Raw genomic sequence first — 25,766 nt, forward strand, 5'->3', positions numbered from 1 at the left:
AGCGTAGTTCAGAAAAACAGAAGGTGCCCTCGGCTTTTGACCACAAGCTGGGGATTTTGTCTTTGGGTGGAGCGTCTGGAAACACGACTCGATGTTCATTTAGCTATTTCCACGGGGCCTTGGAAGGCTAACATATTGCAAACAATGGGACCTACTGTTTGATGCGACTCGTACTTTCCCAAATTGCCCCTAGACGTGTATAGGTTTCAAGGAGCCAGCTTGGAAAACCCGACTCCCGTCTCCACCACGGATCGCACACAGCCCACAACCTCCGCCTCGAGGTTCCTAAGAGGGGAGGGGCACGGGGCGGGCCAGGCCTAGAGCGCCCGGACGCTGCAGCTGGCGAAGCGGGTGGTCCGGAGGGTGGCCCTGGCGGCAGGTGCCCGGACCCAGCACGCGGCCGCGGCGCAGACGCCGCTACCCCCGCACCCTCCTACGCGGCGGCCTCGCCGCACCTGGGGTCACCCCCGGAGCTCGCGGCCGGACCCTCGACACACGCACAGCCGCGTCGGGAGGGGCGTGGAAAGGAGAAGGCCCCTTTCCTCCTGCCCACCCCACCCCCCCGTCGGAGGGAAACCGAGGGGAGGAGGAGGCGGTTGCGCAACCCGAGGCCGGGGTGCGGCTCGGGAAACAAAGAGGTCGCGCGAGCAGCCTCCTCGGGGGGTAACTGCGAATCCACACGCACCCCCGCCGCGCGGGCAGAACGCCGGCCAGGGCGGTGAGCGTGCAGACTCCCGGGTCCGGTCGGCCCCACAGGACCTGCGACAAGCTCTGGCAGGCAGGCCCCGGGAACCCGCACCCTAAACAGGCGTCCGGGCCCACGGGAGCCCAGGGAAGTTCAAAACCACCGCCGCACGCTCAGCGCCCGCCGAGCCGCCCGGGACGCAGCCCTGCGGCCGCCGCCGGCCGCGCGCCTCCACCGAGCTTGGGCCTCTCGTTTAGTCCCGCCCCACTGCTCAGCGCGGATTGGTGGCGGAGGGCAGCTCTGGCGCTGATTGGGCGGCAGCGGAGCCGCTCGCGGAGCCTCTAAGTTCGGCTGCTCGCGAGGGCTAAATTTATCTTCAGAGGAGCGACCGCGCCAGCCGCGAACCGGATCTCTATGGCGGCGGCCTAGGCGGTGTCCCTGAGCCGAGAGCATCACCCTGTCCCCGCATCCTCCTTTCCCTTTGTTTTGTTTTTCATCCCCCTCCCCCTCCGCTCCCCCTTCCAGTCCGCGACGACTGGCTCTTGACCCCGTTCAGGCCTCGGTGAAGGTGAGGACCCAGAGCCGCCTCGGCGGCCGAGCGGTGCGCTCCGAAATGGCCGCTGCCTTGAGCCGTGTAAAATGGCGGCCGCAGGCTCAGCCGGGGACCGCGGCGCTGCCCTGCAGCCCAGCCGCAGAGAAGACCGGCCTCCGTCCCTGAGGGAGGTGACGTAGAGAGATAGTGTTGGGTGCTGAGGAGACTGCCCGGGGACGCGAGAGAAGAGTTCTGGAGGCGAGGGTGGGCGAGCCCCCGGATGCGGCGGTCCGCCGGCAGCGCGCACCTGCGACCTGGAGGGATGGCTGGCCCGGCAGCACGTCCAAGTGACCGTTTAAAGAAGCATGTAGGTGCTGGAAGGGCAGCCGCACCCACCTTTGCCTAGGCTTGCTGACTGGACTGCACTCCTTAACCCGGCCCTCCTGCCCCTGAGGGTATTGTTCACGGCTGCGACCGCCGGGAGGTGGGGGGTGAATGGATGGTGTTCCCTGGCAGTTGAACCCACAGAAGAGACAAAAGAACAGGGTTTCTCTCCACACCCCCGCCCCGCCCCCACCCCCTCCCATCCCCCAGCCTTTCGGGTAATGGAATAGAAACTTGACTCTCAGGGGAGTCCAGAGTCTTTGTCCTCGAGAGATTCGGGAAGGCACCTCAGAAGAGGTGGGGATGAGGCCTGCCTTCAGGAAAACAAAGCTTCCTGCCCTGTTGTGGGGTCCTCAGGTAGCCAGGGAGAGGAGGGATCCCCATCCTAACCAGCAGCTCCACCAAGTTCTCTGTTGCTAAATTAAAATCGGGATTGTGGAAACGAAAACGTACGGCGCTGTTGCCCCCAGTAATACCGGTGTAGGTAGGGCTGTCTGCTGCTGCCAGTTGGCGACCCGTTAACTCTCTGGCATCCGTCACCCATTGTAATGTTTCTCTCTGTGCCGCCCTTGAGCGCTTGGGAAATTTAGGGTACTCAGGAACACACAAGGAACGGCTACGTGCGTGGGCTCCGCAGCCCCAACTTTTTGGGTTCTGTTCTTAGTTCTTCACTTACACGATGTGTTAGGTTAGCGGATGGCTTAACTTCTCTGCGCCTATTAGTTCACCTCTAAAGTGCAGTTATTAATAGGCGCTGACTCTCACGTTTGTTTTGAGGATTAAATGAGATGATCTCTATGAGGGATCTAGTAGTTACAAGCATTAGGAAACCACAGGAAATTGGCTGAGGGGACAAAAATGGTCATAGCAAGAACGCGTATCTCACGTAACTGCCCTGTAGAATTCTGTTTTAGATTAATTTTAATGCTTAGTTTTACAGACCTTAGGATGTGGCTGTAACTTTTAAAAGTTAGGTTTAGTTTTTGAAAGTTTTACAGGTGTTTTCTGTCAAGTCAGCGGTTGGTAGAATGTTTGAAAAACAGTGGGCTAACCAGGGCATTAAATGAGACAAAAATATGATCATTTTTACTACTGGGCATCTTCTGTTTCAGTCCACCTGCATTGCGGTGAAGAATCACTTGCACTGCCTAGGTCTGAAATGTAATGAAGGGTCATCTTAGGGGTTTGTAGTTAGTTCTGCTTTTGCAGTGTCTAATTTTAATTTTTCTCATTCTAGGATTTTGGTTACTCCCTTTCCACCCCATACCCTAATTTTATTCTTTTGAAGAGTCTTCATTTCAAGCTGCCAAGGTGGAGAGTGTGATTGCAGAAGGGAGTACTCTTCATTTCAGGTATCTTACTATCAAGCTATTAGGAGGAAAGCCATTTTGCTTTAGAATGTAACGTGAGAATTCAAAGCTTACTCTGTAGCCAAATCATAAAGTTTAAATCAAAAGCACATCTATTTGAGTAGGCACTAAATATGTACGCCTTAACTTGCAAAGTTAGTAATCCTGAAAGGTCTTAACATTTGCATTACCTTTCCATTTATGCTTTTAAAATTATATGAGGAACGAAGCCATTAAAATAAGAGTTTATGTTTTCTTTTAGGTCCTGGTTAATGGAATGCAGAGTAATTAGTAAAATATACATTACTTTCAATGGGTCTTAATTTGGAAAAGTATTTATGTGATTTTAATTCAAGAGAAATAGTAGCTAACTTTTGGTCTACAGCTTATTTTTCAATATTAGCACAGTATCTAGGATACAGAATTCTGTGTTTTGCAAAACTTTGTGTTTTTGTGTTTTTAATATAGTTTATCAAAGTAGTGGCTAGTCCTGGTAGGAGGCTTCAGATGTATAGTATATCAACAGTGAATCTATCTACTGGCAGTAAGCATCAGAAAGCTAAAAGAGATTCCAAGATACTATATGCCATGAGAAGGGGTTGGTAAAATATGGCCTATTCTGCCTGTTTTTGTAAATATTTACTGGAACAACCGTGTCTGTTTTTTTTTATGTGTATCTATGCCTGCTACCATGCTGCAACTACAGAGTTGAATAGTTGCAAGAGAGTCCATATGGCCCATAAACTCAAAAATATTTACTGTTTTGCTCTGTACAGAAAAAGTTTGCCAACCCCTGGCATGGGACATATTCCTCAAGGTCCCTTCCTTAAAAATACGCTTATCAACTCTTCATTATTTCTTAGCTTAACAGTTCCCAAACTGTGTTTTGTAGATTGTTAGTATTCTCTAAGTTCATAAGTATTCTGAGAAAAAGATCAATATTAACAGCAGTTTTCTTTATAGTTTATTTTAAAATATAAGTTTAAGACTACTAAACTCATTTCTATAGCTTTATTTTTATGTGATAATCTACCTTTAAGAAAAGGTGTGCCATACCTGAGAGCACCAGGAAGTCGCATGAGAGATCACCTGATACACGAACGTGTGATGTTCCATCTACGCATTGATGCATAGGCAGCATTTACAAATTAACTGATGTGTTGCTCTATATCATCTCTTTGATGATTGCTCATCTTCTGTGTATCCTGTCATATAATTTCAATACATCTGTGATACTCAATGTTTATTCTAAATTAATCATGTTTTGTACCACAAACACATTGCCTATGGATCTGTTGCTGAAACAAGGAAGTCTTAAACAGGAAGTAGAATCTTTTTGTTATCAAATTGTGTCTGAATCAAACGATCAAAAGGTTGGAATATTACAAAGCGAGAATGAACAGTTGCAACCTTCAGTGTCTAAAAAATCAGAAGGTGAGCTTTCCAGGGTCAAATTTATGTCCAGTTCCAACAAAATAACAACATTTAGTAAGAAACCAAAAAGAAGAAAATATGATGAAAGTTATCTGTCTTTTGGATTTACTTACTTTGGGAATAGAGATGCGCCTCATGCTCAGTGTGTGTTATGTAAGAAAATTTTATCAAATAGTTCTTTGGCCCCTAGTAAGCTTCGAAGACATTTGGAAACTAAACATGCTGCCTATAAAGACAAAGACATAAGCTTTTTCAAGCAACATCTTGATTCACCTGAAAATAATAAACCTCCAACACCTAAAATTGTCAATACAGATAATGAAAGTGCTACAGAGGCATCATACAATGTAAGTTACCATATAGCCCTGAGTGGAGAGGCTCATACTATTGGAGAATTGCTTATCAAGCCTTGTGCAAAAGACGTTGTGATGCGGATGTTTGACGAACAGTATAGCAAAAAAATAGATGCAGTACAACTATCAAATAGTACTGTTGCACGTCGGATTAAGGATCTTGCTGCTGACATTGAAGAAGAGCTTGTATGTAGACTGAAAATTTGTGATGGGTTTTCACTGCAACTAGATGAATCAGCTGATGTTTCAGGACTTGCAGTGCTGCTTGTGTTTGTTCGTTACAGGTTTAATAAATCTATTGAGGAAGACCTACTCTTATGTGAGTCTTTGCAAAGTAATGCTACTGGTGAAGAAATTTTCAACTGCATCAACAGTTTTATGCAGAAACATGAAATTGAATGGGAAAAATGTGTTGATGTTTGTAGTGATGCTTCTAGGGCAATGGATGGGAAAATTGCTGAGGCGGTCACCTTGATAAAATATGTGGCTCCCGAAAGCACCAGTAGTCACTGCCTATTATATAGACATGCACTAGCAGTTAAAATAATGCCTACATCTCTGAAAAATGTGCTAGATCAGGCAGTACAAATCATCAATTACATTAAAGCTCGGCCACATCAATCCAGGCTACTAAAAATTTTATGTGAGGAAATGGGTGCCCAGCACACAGCACTTCTTCTGAATACAGAGGTGAGGTGGCTTTCCCGAGGTAAAGTTCTTGTAAGACTTTTTGAGCTTCGTCGTGAGCTGTTGGTTTTCATGGATTCAGCTTTTCGACTGTCTGACTGTTTAACAAATTCATCTTGGCTGCTAAGACTTGCATATCTTGCAGATATTTTTACTAAATTAAATGAGGTTAATCTATCAATGCAAGGAAAAAATGTAACCGTTTTCACAGTATTTGATAAAATGTCATCATTGTTAAGAAAATTGGAATTTTGGGCTTCATCTGTAGAAGAAGAAAACTTTGATTGTTTTCCTACACTCAGTGACTTTTTGACTGAAATCAATTCTACAGTTGATAAAGATATTTGTAGTGCCATTGTGCAGCACCTAAGGGGTTTGCGATCTACTCTGTTAAAATATTTTCCTGTAACAAATGACAATAACACTTGGGTTAGAAATCCGTTTACAGTAACTGTTAAACCAGCCTCATTAGTAGCACGGGACTATGAGAGCCTGATTGATTTAACATCTGATTCTCAAGTGAAACAAAATTTTAGTGAACTTTCACTAAATGATTTTTGGAGTAGCCTAATTCAAGAGTACCCAAGCATTGCGAGGCGTGCAGTTCGTGTACTTCTTCCTTTTGCTACGATGCACCTGTGTGAAACAGGATTTTCATATTATGCTGCAACAAAAACAAAATACAGGAAAAGACTTGATGCTGCACCACATATGAGGATTCGACTTAGTAACATTACACCTAATATTAAGCGGATATGTGATAAAAAGACACAAAAACACTGTTCTCATTGAAATTAGAGGGTTTTGCATGTCTCTTGATAACCAAATATAAGATGAAAATAAAAGATGATTTCATCTCCAGTATTTTGGGGTTTTAAATAAAATGATTCATATTTTTTATACTTAGATTTTAAGAAAGCTAAAAGAATCAGAAGTTTTAGGTTTTAAGCATGTATTATTGGTATTTCTTCTTCACATTATAATTTCAAAGAGTTCCATGGTCATAACCGTGGGAAGTGTTGGTCTACAAGATAAAACCTCAGTTCCTTGGGATCTATGAATCTTTCTAGTCCTGCCTACCCCACAGCTCTCCAATCACATGGAACACCTTGCCATTCCCTAAACACATCACACTTTCATGCTTTCAGATCTCAAAAAATACTCCTTCCCCTTGCTTCCCAACAAACTCCTATTTGCTTTTCAATAGTTTGACCTAATTTATCCTTGGTATTTTGATTCTATATATCTTTCTGTTTTGGCCCTTTTTTTTTTGTGTGTGTGTGTGTGTGTGTGTGTGCCTGTCTCAAGTGTGAACTGCTTGGTAGCCTTGTGATTCCCAGTGTTATTGGACTGAGCTCATAGGAGGTCTTATTCAGCTCTATGTCTCCATTGCCTAGCAAAAGGCCTTCTAAAGTAAAATTCTCAGTAAAAAATATTTTGGTGAATCAACGAGAAATGGAATGGGGTATGGTAGCTTATATTTGTATATCTGCATGTGTACAGAATGTCAGTTACCCTTTATGGTTTGGGCTCAATTATTCTTTTACCTAGAATTCAGTGTGGTCATTAAGTAGAAGTCCCTAAATAATGTCACAGCTTTGATCAAAGCTGAACTATTAGGGGAAAGGGAAGTATGGAAAATATTATCAGATATTTTTGTTGTTTCTCAGTTCCTATCTAGAGTATTGTATATGCCATATACTGCAGACTAAGGTTTTAGTATACTTGAAGATGATTAGACTTGAAACTCTTACCAATTTATCTTTAGAATTCTTTGAAAGGTCAGAATTTCCTGTCCCTCTCCCACGTTAAATCATTTCACAGGTCACCAGTTCAGTGTCAGATATTTTGTATTACTCCTGTAGAGGTAGCCATTATTTATTTAATCTCACGTATTCAAATCTAGTTCCCGTTTTGGGGAGTAGAAGGGCCTCCCCTCACTAAGGCAGAATGTAGTAGCATGATTATGTTGGGGGACTTGCTCCACTGCTTAATGAGAGCTATTTACCATTGGGCAGTTTGAGCCCTCCTCTACCTCAGTTTTCTCATCTGTAAAATTATACCTTGAGGGTTATTAATAAGATCAGATGAGTACCTATCTAAAATTCCTAACAGTAGGTGATAGAAAAAAAATATACAATAAATATTAGTTATCTTCCATATCCAAAGTCCCATTTAAACTTTACATCCACACTCACTTCTAGTCTGGGTTTTTGTTCTCTGGAGGCTTAGCAGCCTTCCAGTCCATAGGATCTGACCCAATCTAAGGCAGCAAGATTAAGCATTTCTGTCCCAGGTTTTGTCACATTATTAAGCATCTACTTTATCTTACTAGATTCTTGTATGCTATCAATCTTTACAGCAATCCTATGGTATCAAGTAACTTTTGAATTTGCCTAAGATCACACATTAAGTAGCACAATGTCTCAGCCGGGGTGGCTCAGCGGTTTAGCGCCGCCTTTGGCCCAAGGTGTGATACTGGAGACCTGGGATCGAGTCCCATGTTGGGCTCCCAGCATGAAGCCTGCTTCTCCCTCTGCCTATGTTTCTGCCTCTCTTTCTGTGTCTCTCATGAATAAATAAAATCTTTAAAAAAAAAAAAAAAATACATAGCAGAATGTAATTTAAAACCTTGGAGTGCCTGACTGGCTCAGCAGAGCGTGCAACTCCTGATCTCAGGGTTCATGAATTCAAGCCCCACATTGGGTGTAGAGCTTACTTAAACAAAACAAAGAATGGGTCTTTCCCATGGATGGTACTTTTTGTGATCATTACTTTTTACATCTTTATTAAGAACATCAAACAGTGACTTGGGAGTATAGCTAAAACTCCATACTAAAATCTGAACATTTCTTTCAAATTCTGTATTTTTTTTCTAGATCTAAAATTAGCTGGCTACTTCAAAATATGACTGCTTTAATATAAAACTATGTAAAAATAGAGATTAAATTGCCACCAAGGAAAATTAATTCACTAAAAAGATTCCTCATAATCGCTCATATATGCGGTACTTTTTGTCAACTTCCTAGAATTAAATCTACCCTAATTTGCGAGGCATGTACAATGCTATAACGTCCATGTCTGGCTGATACTTCAAGTCTAATGAAACTCATGTGATTACTGAACCTGGGCCCTTGATTAAGTTATTTGTTCAGGATATCATCCTCTTGAGGTAAAAGACCTCTCTTTCTTTCCAGTTCTTTACCTGTAACCTTCTCTGAGTCTAGATCTTTGCATTAAACCCAAATCTGTTGACTAGGATCCTACCGTCTGACCCACTTTAATGCCAACACTACCCAACTTGGTTCTTGATGCTAACTTCTCACCTATTCTGTAACCTATGAGGACTAACCTGTGGATACCATGTATGGTTAGGGACAGTGCACTTTTAGTTCCTGCTGAATGATACGCAAATCTAGTTCCAGACATAACATCTCTTACCCTAACCTACTGTAGGTACCATGAGTGAATCCCAAAACAGAAGATTCTTTTCCTTTATGTTTAAATCCTACCTACCCTTCAGACTTTGCCTTTCCTGAATAAAAGCAAAGCAAACAAAGTCTTGAGCACTGCCAGACTCCCTTTCCTTTGTACTCTAAAGCCCTTTGGTTACTCTTCTGTCAGTACTCCCTAAGGCTCCAGATACTAGAAGTTATATCTGGAGCTAGAGGGAAGCCTCTCATAAACCCTCTCACATAAAAGAAGAAACAAGTCTTAAAGAACTGGGTAGCATTTCAATGGAAGAGATTTGGGGGCTAAAAAAATACTCTGACCTCTTCAAATGACAGCTTCTCTCTCTGCCTGTGCACAAAACATAGCTCGCCTAATGTATCTAACCCAAAATCAGATTTCCACTTTGACTCTAGATATTTAAAGTAATTGAAATTACAGTGCCTGGCTGGCTCAGTTGGTAGAGCATGTGACTCTTGATCTCAGGGTCATGAGTTCGAGACCCACATTAGGCAGAGTTTACTTTAAAAATAATAGTAATAAAAAGTAATTAATTGAAATTGCCTTGATTGCTTAATGAGGATTGTTTCCTAGTATCACACATAAATACACTGATTGTAATTTCTTGTATCTAAGACTTCTTTAGGCTCATAGAACTTAGTTTCTAATCATAACAAAAAGTGCTCAGTGGATTGAATTCCCTACCTTAAAAGATAAAAAAGTATTAAGGTGAAATACAACTTATATTGTAACATTATAAAAATTGGCTTTAATTTCTTAGCCTGCCTTAAACATATAAAGCAATGACTATTCTTTGCCTCACAAAGACTTCAGAAGTGGCATTTTTTAAGTCACCTCCCATGTTGCCTTAAAAATGCAGTTTTACTCCCCAAAATAAAATTTACCTACAACTCTTGGAAGAATCCATCAGCAGTATAAATCTAGGTACCTCTGGAACATACTCATGTTTAGTACTTGCTTTCATCTTTTAAAGTTGGTATAACTGCACTTAATTAGTACAATGGAAAGAGTTCTGAAGCAGGTGTCAAGAGACATGTTCTGCAACTAATTAACTGCCTTTCATCTTCTATAGGCTTTAGTTTCTTGACTTAAACTAAAATGAGCTCTAAAGTTCTTGTCAAGTAAGATCCAAATTTAAACCTAACTAAAGATCAGGGTGATGATAAAGATGTACTCAGTTATTTGAAATACGAGAGGTTTTATCCTAGAAGCCAAGCTTTATTTATTTATTTTGTGGGAAGCCTGACCTAGGACTCAATCCCAGCACTCTGGTATCATGACCTGAGCTGAAGGTAGATGCTCAACCACTGAGCCACCCAGGTGCCCTGAAGCCAAACTTTACAATGAGTCTTTTGCAAAACAACAACAACAACAAAAAAAAAACAGTGAGTCTTTTGCCATAATACTTTTACCAACCAAATGATAAAATTTTTAAATTGTCCCATCATGGATACTTATTGGGGAAGGAATTAAGTGCTTTTTTGGAAGGGAGATGTACTTTGAAATTGAGAAAACATTGGAAAAATTAAAATAAGCTTGGTTATGATTATTGAAATCCAGTATAGATTTTTTTTTACCTTTTTTTTTTTTAAAGATTTTATTTATTTATTTATTAATGAGAGATACACACACAGAGAGAGAGGCAGAGACACAGGCAGAGGCAGAGACACAGGCAGAGGGAGAAGCAGGCTCCATGCAGGGAGCCTGACGTGGGACTTGATCCCGGTTCTCCAGTATCATGCCCTGGGCTGAAGGGGGCGCTAAACCGCTGAGCCACCCGGGCTGCCTGAAATCCAGTATAGATTAAATAAAGTGGGGATCCCTGGGTGGCACGGCGGTTTGGCGCCTGCCTTTGGCCCAGGGCGCGATCCTGGGGATCTGGGATTGAGTCCCACGTTGGGCTTCCGGTGCATGGAGCCTGCTTCTCCCTCTGCCTCTCTCTCTCTCTGTGTGTGACTATCATAAATAAATAAAAATTTTAAAAATAAATAAAGTGTCAGGCTGCAGTAGAAATTGTTGACTCTATCCCCAGCATCTATTTTCCTGTTGTAAACTATCAATTTTCTTTCAGGTACCCATTTTTCCCTTACATAATCTATGTACTTAAGCAACAGCTGACTCCACTCTCATTTGGGGAATGAACCTACTTTGCCTAAGAAAGCTTTCAAACATTTTTGTCCCCAATTCATGATAAGAAACAAACTTTACACTATAATCCAGATGTGTGTATGTGTGTGAGCACCAAAGTTTCATAAAACAGTACTCTATATATGCAATGCAATCTCAAATCTTTATTTTTTTAAATAATGATTAGGACCCAAAGATTAATTTCACGATGCATTCTTGAGTTATGATCTACCATTGGAAATACATTGGTGAGTGTAATACCATTGCACTTAGAAATATTCAGAAACCTGGATCTAAATTTATTAAGGCATAGTATTACTCTGACCACCGGAATTCGTTCACAGTATCCTGTGACCTAGTATAGGCTGGTGAAAAGCAAAGGCAGATTATTATAGCAGCTCTGAGAAAAGAAGCTTCCTGACTCTTTAAGAAATTGGCATCCTGGGATCCTGGGTGGTTCAGAGGCTGAGCATCTGTGTTCGGCTCAGGGCATGATCCTGGAGCCCGGGGATCGAGTCCCCCATTGGGCTTCCTGTGAGGATCCTGCTTCTTCCTCTGCCTATGTCTCAGCCTCTGTGTGTGTGTCTCATGAATAAATAAATAAAATCTTTAAAAGAAAAAGAAATAAAGATCCTAGGTACTTGGAGGGGATCCCTGGGTGGCTCGGCTGCTTGGCGCCTGCCTTTGGCCCAGGGCGCGATCCTGGAGTCCTGGGATCGCGTCCCGCATCGGGCTCCCGGCATGGAGCCTGCTTCTCCCTCTGCCTATGTCTCTACCTCTCTCTCTATGTCTATCATGAATAAATAAATAAAATCTTTAAAAAAAAAAAAAAAAGATCCTAGGTACTTGGGAGACCTGGAATTGCTGCATCTCTCTAGGCTGGGATAAAGCAAAAATACAAGTTTTGATAGAGCCAAAAACTTAGAAATTTAATCAGAGCTCTGACTGAACCACACTTGGTCACTATCCTGCCTGTAATTTTTTTGTTACATAGGCCAGTAAATGCCCTTTATTGTTTAAGATAGTTCACATTAGATTTTCTATTACCATTGACAGAATTGTCATAACATAGTAGTGTAAAGGGAAAGCAATATAAAACTAGAATTTATTGGTATACTTAACCTCAATGATGAGATGAGTGCCATCTCATTATAAGGTAGCCTGATCTCTGCTTATTTAGTCATCTGCCTTAGTTTCATCATTCAGAATTCTCCCACTGGTACTATTTCATAGACCAGAAACAAAATCAATGTATATGTTGACATTAGGTATCATCAAATACCACTTATTTCTCTTAGTAGGACAACTTGATAAATGTATTTTACTTATTAGCTAAGGCTGGGCTAGTTGCAAATCAGATATATAATTCAAATTAGAAAGTAACCTTGAGATCAAACTTGTTTATTTTTCTTTTAATGTGTTGAAGAGCCTGGTAAATATGATGTGATTTTTTTTCTTTAATAAGTCATATTCTTTGTTGGGGCAATAACCAGCCAGAAGTAGTATGTGTAGTCCTCTATCTTAAAAGTTACTTTCTGGCGGCACCTGAGTGGCTCAATTGGTTAAATGTCTGCCCTGGGCTCATGTCATGATCCCAGGGTTCTGGGATTGAGCCCCACATCAGGCTTTCTGCTCAGTGGGGAGCCTGCTTCTCCCTCTCCCACTCCCTGTGCCTGCTGCTTTGCCAGCTTGTGTGCTCTCTTCTCTCTCTTTCTCTGATTCTCTGGCAAATAATAAAATCTTTTAAAAACAAAATTTACTTTCTGTTGAAGTTGTAAACAAATTTCCCTAAAAGATTGTTTCAACTTCTTGGAAGAATTAGTTGTTGACCAGATGAAGTCTGTCATATAGCAGCTAGCATAGCTTTCTTGACAAATCCCTTTGAGCAAAATACATGTTTCCCCAAGCAAGCTAAAATTTCAGATTTAAGGTGGTAATGTAGGTGCCTACGACCTTTTCTTCCTAAAATTCATAGACATGCTGCAGTATCAAAACTTTGACTAAATCCATAGTAACACAAAAGGGAGTAGAGATGTCATTTACTCTCAAAGAATTTACATTCTAGTTGGAAAGACAAACTTAAGTGCTGTGAAGAAAATAAAACAGGTTAATATCAGAGTAATGAAGTAGAGCATTAACTGAGTTAATCTGAGAAGCTGACATTAGAGCTGAAGCCTGAGAGATAAGAAGCCTTTCAAATGAAGGATTGGGAAAAGAATATTCCAGATGGAGAGAAAGCAATTGCAAACATCTTGATAGAGAAAGGCTTTGGTATGTTTGAAGACTAGAAAAATTAGTATATATGGAATAAAGAGCACCATGAGCATGATAGAAGTCAAAGATGTAGGAATGAACCAGATTTCTTAGGGTATTAGAGGCCAATATAAGGACTATCAGTTTTATTTCAAGTACTTGTAGTTCTCAAAGAAGAGGAGTTGGGGATACCATCTCCGAGGGGTATTTGTAATTATGTTGGATGGCACTGATGGAAGAGCTATTATAACAATTAGTACAGATATAATATCCACTATATAGGACCCTATCTTTTGAAGAGCACAAAGTTTAGATGATACTGGGCTCTTAATATACTTCTGAGGAGACCCAGAACTTAAGAGACCCTTTTAGAAAATGTACATATTAGTTGAAAGATTCTCCATCTCCATTCTTAAGAGCAGGAAACCTATGTTGGACTTCTTTTCATCCCATATAGCTCCATGCTAGATTTTGTGGGACAAATTTGGTGACTAAATTTGGGAGCATGCAAAATTTAATGGTGATTTTTTTTGTCATAAGCAAATATAGTGCATTAAACAAAGATCCATGATACATAAAAATGCCCAGATTAGTCTCCAATTTGTTTTTATTGAGTGAAGAAATGATGTTGGATCTCCAAGCCTCATCTAGTAACTTTTCATGCTACCACCATGTCCTTTTTGCTGTCCCTCAAGGAAGAGAATTCCAGAATTTCTGGTAGAGGAGCAGAAGGGACTCACCCTTAGGAATTTCACCGTTGACATTATTTTTAAACTAAGGTTTGAACCTTCTCCACCAGATGATTTCAAGAATTCTTAAAAGAAGTAACCCCTACCTCCCTGCCCAAAATATGTAGTGGAAACTCTAGTCGAATGATAGAGCACTGAGTTGGTTTGGGATGACAGAATAAGCTTTTGTTCCAAGGTTTTTCACCATGCTACACAAGCAATATTTTATCTTTTTTAAGTTTTATTTATGTAATCTCTATACTCCGTGCAGGGCTCAAACTCACAACCCCAAGATCAAGAGTCGCATGCTCTTCTGAGATATCCAGGCTCTCCAGAAAACAATATTTTAAAAATCACTCTTGGGGGGCCACCTGGATGACTCAATCAGTTAATCGACTCGATGTTGGCTTAGGTCATGATCTCAGGGTGGTGAGAGGAGCTCCACATTGGGCTGTGCATTGGTGGAGCCTGCTTAAGATTCTCTCTTGCCCTCTCCCTCTGCCCATCCCAGAATCCTGTAAACACACACCCCCAGTGCTTGTGCACATGCTCTCCCTCTCTCTCTAAAAATAAAAATCACTCTTGGAGTGCCAGGCTGGCTTGGTGGTGGTGCATGCGACTCTTGATTTTGGAGTTGTGGGTTTGAGTCCCACATTGGATGTAGAAGTTAATTAAAAAGAAAATACTTGGGGATCCCTGAGTGGCTCAGCGGTTTAGCTGATCCACCTTCGGCCCAGGGCGTGATCCTGGAGTTCCAGGATCCAGTTCCACATCAGGCTCCCGGCATGGAGCCTGCTTCTCCCTCTGCCTGTGTCTCTGCCTCTCTCCCTTTCTCTCACTTCTGACTCTCATGAATAAATAAATAAAATCTTTAAAAAAAGAAAAGAAAATACTTGTTAAAAAAAAAATCACATGATGTCAGTTGCCAGAGCACTTAGTAGATGTTAGGCAATTCTGCAGCAGGTTATAACCATGATACATCTATGGAAGAATTAATTACTAAAGTACTTTGGGTTTAGAGAAGGGCCTTTAAAATGCAAAAATATTTTTTATTCTTAATGAAATTTATTTTATAAATGAAAAGGTTGAGTCATCTCTTATAAGAAGTAGGAAATAGGGGCACCTGGGTAGCTCAGTTAAGCATCTGACTTCAGCTCAGGTCATGATCTCAGGGACCTGGAATTGAGCCCTGCATCAGGATCGCTAGGCATGGAGCCTGCTTCTCTCTTTCCCGCTGCCGCTCCTTGCCCTCATGTTTCTCTCCCCCCCCACCCACCCAATTAAAAAAAGTAGGAAGTCATGATATATTGTCAAAGCCTCAAGTACTTCTGGAAGCTTCCAGACTCACTCAGCAACATTCGTTCACTATTTTTCCCCTACCAAGCACCCGTTTAAGGAGGCTGCAGTGAAGATCACTCTAGAGCATATCTACGTTAACAGCAATTCACTTTTTTTTTATTTTACTTATTTTTTATTTTTTTAGCAATTCACTTTTCAAGTACACATTCCAGCTTTTAAATATAAATAAGATCTATCCAAGCACCATAAATTGACCAGACAATTGTCATCAGAAGCTAAGCCAACATCCCTTTTCGGGAAGGCTTTAGAAACAAATTTTTCTCTGATAAGCTGTGCACTTGTTCTAGAAAACAAGGTACTCTCAAGGCTTCAGTGTCAGATATAATAGAGAGTTCTACTGTGTTGTGAGCTTGAAGTTCTGAGTCTTAATAATTTCACAATCAATTGACTACCAGTTAGGAGGTTCTCAGTGTTCCTGCAAGCATCTAATAAGTCCAGCACTCCTTAAATAGTGCAACACCAATAAACTGTATCTATTTTGTTTAATTTTGTACTCAAGAAAAAAAGACTTATCAACTAAACTCTGCCAAAATGAGAGATGAATAGAGCTTATGAAAGAAAGACCTGAAATTCAAAGTTTATTTTCATAGACCTTGTTATGAAAATCACTGAAAAGTTGTTTGGTATGTGCATGGAGCGTTTATCTAATGTTAAACAGTCAAAATACTGAAACAACCCTGATTCTGCTTTATCATGCTAGTGAAATTTACCCAGATTAGGACAAAGTTGATGGTAAATATTACATTTCCAAGACATAAAACATTGAAAGTCAATCCAGAATAAACAGGAAAGATTTAACTAACAAAGTTAATTATTTCCATTTTATAGTATAAAAAGGAATATAAGCTCCTTGAGGGCAGAAGTGTATTGATTTTCTTAACTGCCTCTGTATTCTCAGGCCCTAGAATAATGCCTGACACCTAATAATTGTTCATTGAGTAAGTGTTGAATGTCTACATGGTAATGAAAAGACTAGATTTGAATCTCAGCTGATACTTCCTCCTTGTGGAAACTTCGACAAGTCACTTAAATTCTCTCTCTGTTTCCTCATCTGTAAAAGGAATAATACTCTCTTTTTCCAGGATATGGTTTTTTCAACAACACTAAGCAGTTCTCCAATTCTCAGCAGACTGACCAGGTGTCCTACAGTTATTTTTTAAAAGATTGTATATTGGGATCCCTGGGTGGTGCAGTGGTTTTCCGTCTGCCTTTGGCCCAGAGCGTGATCCTGGAGACCCAGGATCGAGTTCCACATCGGACTCCGTGCAGGGCGCCTGCTTCTCCCTCTGCCTGTGTCTCTGCCTCTCTCTCTCTCTCTGTCTATCATGAATAAATAAATAAAATCTTTAAAAAAAATATCTGCCTTCTGTAATTAGATGATAATATAGGAAGAAAATGAACTTTTCATCAAAGGAAATTATGGCCTATAGCAGTTTCCCCTTTCTAATAAATAAATAAATAAATAAATAAATAAATAAATAAATAATTGTATATTTAAATATATATATATATATAAAGATTTTTTAAAAGATTTTATTTATTAGAGCACGAGTGCAGGGGAGGCACAGATAGAGAAGCAGGCTACCTGCTGAGCAGGAAGCCTGATATGAGGCTCTATCCCAGGACTCTGGGATCATGACCTGAGCCACCCAGGTGCCCCTAATGATTATATCTTTAAGTAATCTCTACACTTTAATGAAGGGCTCAAACCTATGACCCCGAGATCAAGAGTCACATATTTCACGGGCTGAGCCAGCTAGGCACCCCAGATGTTCTACAATTTAGTTGAATTCTGACACTACCTGGAGATAGTGTCAGATCCCACAGTTAAGAGCTCAGTCCTGCAACACTGCCCCTCAAAAACCAATAGTCCAGGTTGTCATCCTAGCAGCTGGCTAAAGATAAGACATTCCCACAAACCTCCCCTCCAGTTCAAGTAATTGGCTAGAGCTGCTCACAGGACTCAGAGAAACATTTACTTAGCTTTACCAGTTTATTATAAAAGGATATAAGTAAAGAAAAGGCAAATGTAAGAGATGCACAGGGCAATGTGTATTGGAGTGAGGAGCTTCCATACTCTTGGGCTGGCCATTCTCCCCACATCTCCACATGTTTACCAACCTAGAAGTTCATCGATTCTTGTTCATGAATTTTTACGGAGATTAATCTGTAGCCTTCCCCCACTTTTTCCTTCCCAGATGTCAGTGCATGGGTCTGGAAGTCCCAGCCCTCTGACCTCTAGGTCTTTCTGGTGACTAGCCCCATCCTGAGGCTATCTAGAGGCCCTACCTAAGTCACTTCTTTAGCATAAACTCAGAACGGACTCCTAATGAAGAACAAAAATATGCTCCTATCAGGAAATTCCAAGAGTATCAAATCAAATAAGATATGTCTGTAAAATCCCTGTAAAATGATCCCTGGGTGGCGCAGCGGTTTGGCGCCTGCCTTTGGCCCCGGGGCCCGATCCTAGAGACCCGGGATCGACTCCCACGTCAGGCTCCCTGCATGGAGCCTGCTTCTCCCTCTCCCTGTGTCTCTGCCTCTCTCTCTGTCTCTCTGTGTGACTATCATGAATAAATAAAATCTTAAAAAAAAAAAATCCCTGTAAAATGCTATAGCATAATTGAAAATCATTATTTTAGTGTCAGCAGTGTTATAACAAGATATTACCTGGTAGAGATCCTTAGTAGATTTGAGTTAATAGTTATCTTTTATAAAATGTATATATTAGATGTCATGCTTTATTTACATTATTTCATTTGATTATGATAACTGTGAGGTAGGCTATCCACCTCATTTTCAGAGATGAAGTGAAAGCTTTGCATTATCTACTGCATAACAAATTACCTTATTACCTCACAGTTTCTGTAAGTCAGGAATTTAGATACAGCTTAGCTTCAGCCTCTGCTTCAGTCTTCACAGGCTGCAGTGAAGTTACTGGCCAGGGCTACAGCCATGTCAAGGCTCCACTGAGGAAGGATCCACTTCCAAACTCACTCATGTTGGCAGGATTCAGTTTCTCACAGGCTGTTGGACTAATTGGGAAGCTCCCCCTCAGCTCTTGAACACATGGACCTTTCTAGGGCTGCTTACAACATGCCACCTGGCTTCATCAAATTGAGCAAGGAGAGAGTGCCAGGCAGTAAGACAGAAGTCACAAACTTTTACAACCTAATTTTGGAATTGTTATCTCATCACTTTCTTGTCTCTTCTCCATTAAAAGCAAGTCACTAAGTGAACAAGGATGCAGGCTCTCTCACCAGACACCAAATCTGTCAGCACCTTGATCTTGAACTTCCCAGCCTTTAGAAGAACTATAAAAAATGAATTTTTAATGATTTTTAAAAACAGAACAAAAACAAGTTACTTGATCCAGCCCACATTCAAGAGGAGAGAGTGTTATAATAGAAACGGACACATAAAACAATAAAGTGGTGGTTGCCCAAGAAAAGGGATTTTAGGAGGATGGGGGAAAAGAGGTGAAGGGGTCTAAGAGGTACAAACTTCCCATTATAAATAAGTCACAGGGACGAAAAGTAGAGCATGGGGAATATGCCGCCCTCCCCCCCCCCCAAAAAAAAAGAGGAGAGAGTATTACACAAAGACATGAATATCAGGAGGCAGAGAGCACTGTGAGCCATTTTAGAAGACTGCCCTCCCACAGGCTCAGGGTGTTCCCGTTGCTTATCCAGTTTGATAAAGCTAATAAGTAGCAAACCTGAGGAAACCAAATCACATCTGCCAGACAAAGCCCATAGTGTTCCCTCTATTACTCACCCATTGAATACATAGTAATAATGTAGGGTTAGCATAAACTTGTCTAAAAATGAGTCATTCTAAAGTGTTAAAATTACCTGTTATCTAAAATAGAATAAGCCATTTCCATCCTAACTGTTTTTCCTAGGATTGTTCATCCTAATCATTTTCTTCAGAGATAGGACAAGTTAAATTCTTTTCATTCTCTATCCATGGTACCATAAATTTCAAATTTTAGTAATATCATAATATTAGTCATCTAAAAAGCACATGAAGTGTTAAGTTACCTCTCAACAAGACCATATAAGGAATAGAATCTGGTGGCACACTAGTGTCACTGAAAGACCTTTGGAGATTTGTTGATTTATTCAGTTTAGTGTGAAAGGACACCGACATTTTTAAGTAACAAATGTGTAAACAAGAAGCCATGTAAGGTCAGAGAAGAAATATGATTAAAGAATTATGAATTGAAGAAGAAAAACTACTTTTGAGTCTTAATGCATGAATCTGAATTTGCCAGGTAACCAAGGCATAGAATTGTAAAAACAAACAAAAAAAACCCAATCAAGATTATTGAAGAGATTTGGAGCCCAGAATTGCCGGCAGATTTGGAATTTTGAGGACTCCTTGAAAGGCAGAGGGCATATGAAATCAGAGGAAGAGTCAGGCTTCAGAGATAATGGTTAACAGGGAGTTGGGGTGTAGGGGAAAGGCACAGTGCTAGAGCAACCATAAAGGAATGGAATTTGAAACCTCTTGTTGAGTTGGGTTTCTCCCTCCATTCGTTCTTCAAAGTTAAGGGTACTGTGGAATGGTATTTGCCCCTAAGCTAGCTGAGTAACTCTAGAAACTTACGGCAGAGGAGCCAGGCAGTACCCTATATTCAGGAAAGGAAGCCTCATACCCAGAATATTAGTTACTGCTCTCCCTCACAATCATCAGAGAAAAGTGTGGTAAAAAGAAAGAGCATTATGCACAGGAATACCAAGATGAAGAACCACCAAATACCCAGGGAAGATGAATACAAAATCAAGAACCACCATATACCTGAGGAAAACAAATACTATGAAAGGTTGACACCAATCAACAAAGGAACTAACATTGTTATTAGAGAAAGCAGAGGAGGATTTTGGAAATGATAATTATTTATTGCATAATGGGGTGTAGTGTCCAGCGTTGTTCTAAGCACGATGGTACAAGTACTTCAAAAATTTAATCCTTATGCAGAATATCCCCAGAGGAATATTAGAGACTGAGAGAATATTGTGTCTAAATTTCATGAAAAAGGAACAAGTTAAAGATTGTTAAAATAAAAAATTAAAGCATGGTCTAAGCTACAAATGAACTTTGATGAAGAGCAAATAAGCAAAACTGGAAGAATAAGCTGAAAAATTACTCCAAAAGAACTGGAGGAGAGGTGGTTTAAGATGTAAGAAAAATCCAGATTCCAATATTTCTCTCATAGTTCCAAAGAAGATATGAGAGAGAATTTTAAGGCAGCATTAACTGAAGAAATTATAGAAGAAAAATTCCTGGTATGACTAGTGTAATTTAGAAGAAATACTCGATGCCATTTGTATTTTTAAAAAAGATAAAACATTAAGTAAGTTCATCTTATTTTTTATTGCCAGGTTGTATCTAAAATTTCATCACTTTCTATTATATGTATTTCTATATTATAATACATATTTTATATATTTTTATGATAATTGTGCTTTCTTAGCTTTTTATTTTGAAATAAATTTAGACTTACAGAAAAGTTGCAAACATAGTACCAACACCCTTCACCTAATTTCTTATAGTTAACATCTCACATCACCATATTATAATTACACAAGCTAATAAGTTAACATCAGTACAATATCATTAATTAAACTACAAATATACTTTATATCAAGTAGGACAAAAGATAATGGGTATGATTAACATATATAGATATATATATAAAACAGAACAAAGGAGATGTGTAAATACTATATCCTCATTTCTACAACTGCTCTTGAGGCTTTTTGTACAACATCCATCATTGTGTATTTCATATTCATTTTGCCAGCCTCTACTGCTGGTTGAAGTTTTCACATGATGTGGTAATGCTTATTCTTCAGGAATGAGTCCTTGGTGCTTCTGCTTGAATTCAACTGCTATAGTTTACTATTTTCTACTGTACATGGCAGTGCTAGGTAGGAGGTGACCCAAAGCATCTCCCAGGTGTAAGACATTCTCATCCTTGCTCCTATTATGTAGCAGCAATTACACTTCCCCTTGATATCAAGGATTAATTTTCCCAGCCTACATTATAACCTCTTCCCCCCCCCCACCCATTGTTCTAATGTCAAGAAGAGCCCAAAATAGTCAACTAGTAGTATAAACTTCCAGTTAAGTGGAACCATTGTTGAGTTTTCTGGGAAGCATATTCCTCCCTCAGATACTAAGACCATTAAATGGTCCAAACCTCAAAATTATGGAAATAGAAAGCAAAACATTTTATGAGTAAATCAATAGGTGTAATAGTGGGAGGTGTCCATTTTACTCCTGGCTTCCCCAGATTTTGTGCTGTAGATAAGGGAGAAACAGCACTCTATTAGTTGCTAGTTCACAACACGTAATACTATAGAACAGGAGTTGGCAAACTTTCTCCTGTTAAGGGCCAGATAGTAAATATTCTAGGGTTTAAGGATCACATATGGTATCTGTTACATATTCTTTTTTTGTTTGTTTATAACCCTTCAAGAGCGTAAAAGGCAGGGCATCTGGGTGGCTCAGTCAGTTAGGTGTCAGCCTTTGGCTTAGATCATGATCCCAGAGTCCTGGGATGGATCCCCATGTTGAGCTCCATGCTCAGGAGAGAGTCTGCTTCTCCCTCACCCTCTGCCCCTCCCTCCCACTCTGCTCTCTCTGTCTCTGTCAAATAAATAAAATGTTTTTTAAAAAATGTAAGAGCCATTCTTAAAGACTACAAAAAAACAGGATGTGGGCCAGGTTTAGCCCTCAAACTCTAATTTGTTAATCCCTGCTATAGGACAACACCCTAACTTTGCACATTGTTCCCTCCCTGCTGACACTGGAACTGAGTCTTCAGAAGACCACTAAAGAGTTCTAAAGGCAAGCTGCTACTGGATGTTGGGGATATACAATAAGACCAGTGAGTCTTGTGTGCATAGGATCCTGAGTCACCAGGAATTAACCATTGTTCATGTCTTCCCTCTTTCCCCTCTACCAGTGCACAGTTTTATACTAGGAAATAACTGTATGTCCCTTTGGGGAAAGACTGAGAGAAAGATTCACACATCATACTTCTGATGTTATCACAAGGTCTTTTTTCATAGTTACATAGCATTACTCTATATTCAAGGGCCTCTGGGTTTGTGAACTTTCCAGAATTAGAAAGTGGGTGAAAACTATCACATTACTTTTAGTGATATCTCTAGTCAAGCTTCTGTTTTCCCAACCTAAGGATTGTTCAGTTACACAAATATTTACAACCTTAGTGAGTTAACCCTTCTATTTTAATACTGGAAACTATAAAGAGTTAACCACCACCAAAGATTTCTGTAGATCAGAACCTTTCAGTTACTACTCTTTTTTTTTTTCTTAAAGATTTTATTTATTTATTAGAGAGAGTGAGAGAAAGAAAGGCAGAGACACAGGCAGAGGGAGAAGCAGGCTCCATGCAGGGAGCCCAAAGTGGGACTCGATCCCGGGTCTCCAGGATCACGCCCTGGGCTGAAGGCGGCGCTAAACCGCTGAGCTATTGGGGCTGCCTCAGTTACTACTCTGATACTACTATGTATTGGTAATTGCGCCCACTGTGTCTATATAGCTGTTGTGTTCTGCTACCTGACCTCAGCATCCCTTACCATTGTTAAAATTAGAAAACCCATTTGAATGGCAACCCATGCAACCTTTATCCCCAGAGAACAGGAAGGGATGCTAGTGCTGTACTCACCAATCTATTTGTTCATGCTATAGGGTGAAGAGAGGGTGTGCTCTAGGTCTTTGGGGGGGTCATAATTAAGGGTAGATGATCCAATACAAATAACAACCCCTTCAATGTTTCTTCCTCCTAACCCTTTTTTTCATAGGTTTGATACTTCTGTCTTTTATGGCCTGGCCTTGGAAGCTATACACCATCATTTCTGTGATATCCTATGGGTTATAAAGGTCAGCCCTATTCAGTGTGGGAGGAAACTGCACAGGAGCATTTAATACTATGAGATGAAAATCACTGGGATCTTCTTGGAGATTGGTTACTATAAGGTCTCTCTCTAGGGTTTTCAAGGAAGATAGATGAGGGCAAGAAGGGAGCAACTTCTGCAGGCAAGGGACACTCAGTGGTGTTTGGCAGAACAGGACACCATTTATTTTTGTTTGGAATACAACTCTTGGTGTCAGTACCCTAACTTGAACATTAGAGATCAAGTGAAGCTGTTAATTCTACCTCTATCATAATTCAGCATTTTACTAAAGAAGATTCTGTTTCTAATTTTTGGTATGTTAGACTTACAGCTCTAAGAGATAAAGGATGCTTTTAGGGCAATCATAGAAAAACCCTGGTTTTTTAAACATGTTCTGAGTTAAAAATGGGAAATCTTGAGCCTATAATTTTCTTTAGTTTTTCTAGCACAATTAGAAGCAGTCCCTGCACTTGTATTCCTTGTGCATTTCATAATACTCTAACTTAGCAACCAGTTGATCCACCAAAGTCTTACTTTTGATAGGTACCTCATTCCAGATGACACCAGATGGTAATTTTGGGCTTTTTTTTTTTTTTTTCTTTTTAGAAATGACGTGAGGAGGGGCAGATGGTGAGAGAGAGAATTTTAAGCAGGCTCCATGCCCAGTGCAAGCCCAATGCAGGGCTCCATCTCAGGACCCAGAGATCATGACTTGAGCCAAAATCAGGAATTGGACACTTTACTGGTTGAGCCACTAAGGTATCCTCAGATGATGATTTTTTAAAGCAAAAATGGAATATATTTTTTAATGTAACTGAAAAGTCTACAGATAGACTTTTCCAAGGATTCAGATGTCAATAAGAATCTATCCCTTGTCATCACTTGACACTGCCTTCCTCTGTTGCCTGTATTCTCAAGGAGACTCTTTCCATGTGATGGCAGAAATTATCTTTGGCTTACATTTTGCTAGTTTAGTAGTCCATAGGTGATAATTTAAGTAACTGTTTCTCTTCTGTGTATCTTGGACCACCAGTCTCCACTAATAGTAAGCAGATCCTTGCTGCTTTCAGAAACATCCAAAATCAGATAAGGCATCCCGCATTCCCATTTCCCAGAAAGTCATTCCTTAACAACTTTTCTTATTACTGCATCAGTGTTCAGTTGCATAACACAGAAATCATCTAGTTTAGGCAAAAAGAGATTTAAAATGAGGAATTGTGTGCTTACAAAATCATTGAAAGAAGTAGAGGAGCAACTTCGAAGTCCAACTCCTTGGAATAACCTTCAGCCCTCACAACCATTTATTTCTTCCATGATTAAAAATGTTTCCACTACTGTTACTGTAGGAAGCTGCTGCCATTGTTGTTCACCACGGAACTGCATTACTTTTGCTGCTGCTACTGCTGCTTCTGCTACTGCTGTTACAGGAAACTGCTAGCTCCAGAATCACATACATCACCTCTGCCAAACCCACACAAGCAAATTAGATTCCATGTATCTTTCCTTTCTCCTCACATGGCTTAGTTCTGAATTCATTTCTCACAAAATCCATTGAGCTAAATCACATCTAGAATTCTAACTGAAAAGGAGTCTGGGAAATGTCACATACTAGCTTTCCAGTTTTTAAGATTAGAAAGGGGTTGAGCATTAACCCACAGCTCCCATAGCATTTTGTTCACATCAAGTATTATTACTATTCTGTAGAATTTAAGTTGTATCTGCTATATGAGATTGAGAATTAAGAATAGAGATAAAATTTTATTCATATTTTAGATACCCAGCATTCATTAGTTCCTCCCTTAAACATAATCCCTTAAATATAATACTATTTTACAAACATTCATTAAATATTTGCTACGAACCTTTGTATGTATGAGTTAAGACTTATCCTTACATAATTCCTCTTTCAGCCAGAGCCTACTCATTTCCCCTACCCCTGCTCCTTACTGAAACTGAAATTTCCTTCACATCATTTCCTTTCTTATCACTTCTTAGAAGACATCATTGGTGATTGGGAAGATCAAAATTTTGGGAGTCAGACAAATCTGGGTTTTAATTTTGGTTTATCTTCATACTAGCTATATAACTTTGAGCAAGTTATTAACTCCTCTAAACCTTAGCTATACTATGAGGATAGTAATACCTCAGTAAGTTGTCATAAGGACTAAGTGAGATAGAGATAATGTTTTTAAAATACTTGGCACAGGGCAGCCCGGGTGGCTCAGTGGTTTAGCGCCACCTTTGGCCCAGGGTGTGATCCTGGAGACCCAGGATCGAGTCCCACGTTGGGCTGCCTGCATGGAGCCTGCTTCTCCCTCTGCCTGTGTCTCTGCCTCTCTCTCTCTCTCTCTCTCTCTCTCTCTCTCTCTGTGTGTCTCGTGAATAAATAAAATTAAAAATAAAGTACTTGGCACATAGTAACATTAATAAATATATATTAAAATGTGTCTTTAATATATTATTTAACCTATGT

General features: G+C 40.4%; 1 protein-coding gene across 8 annotated transcripts; it reads left to right on the forward strand.

The window, feature by feature from the left end:
- Positions 1-317: 317 nt before the first annotated feature.
- Positions 318-25,154, forward strand: ZBED5 (zinc finger BED-type containing 5). 8 transcript variants are annotated; one of them, XM_072727268.1, is made up of 3 exons: positions 318-1,672; positions 2,839-2,953; positions 3,991-6,288. In XM_072727268.1, the coding sequence occupies exon 3, from the start codon at positions 4,132-4,134 to the stop codon at positions 6,214-6,216; it is 2,085 nt and encodes a 694-aa protein (XP_072583369.1). In that variant the 5' UTR covers positions 318-1,672; positions 2,839-2,953; positions 3,991-4,131; the 3' UTR covers positions 6,217-6,288. The 8 variants fall into 8 exon arrangements, 7 of the variants coding, with proteins under 7 accessions (XP_072583369.1, XP_072583368.1, XP_025864032.2 ...); XM_072727267.1 differs by having other exon boundaries at positions 345-1,584; XM_026008247.2 differs by having other exon boundaries at positions 871-1,253.
- The last annotated feature ends 612 nt before the right edge of the window (positions 25,155-25,766 follow it).

Source organism: Vulpes vulpes, chromosome 11 (assembly GCF_048418805.1).
Source record: "Vulpes vulpes isolate BD-2025 chromosome 11, VulVul3, whole genome shotgun sequence".
In the NCBI taxonomy this organism is placed as follows: Eukaryota; Metazoa; Chordata; class Mammalia; order Carnivora; family Canidae; genus Vulpes; species Vulpes vulpes.

Excerpts from the sequence above, each read along its gene's own strand:
- ZBED5 (XM_072727268.1), top strand. The coding sequence starts at position 4,132 with ATGATTGCTCATCTTCTGTGTATCCTGTCATATAATTTCAATACATCT.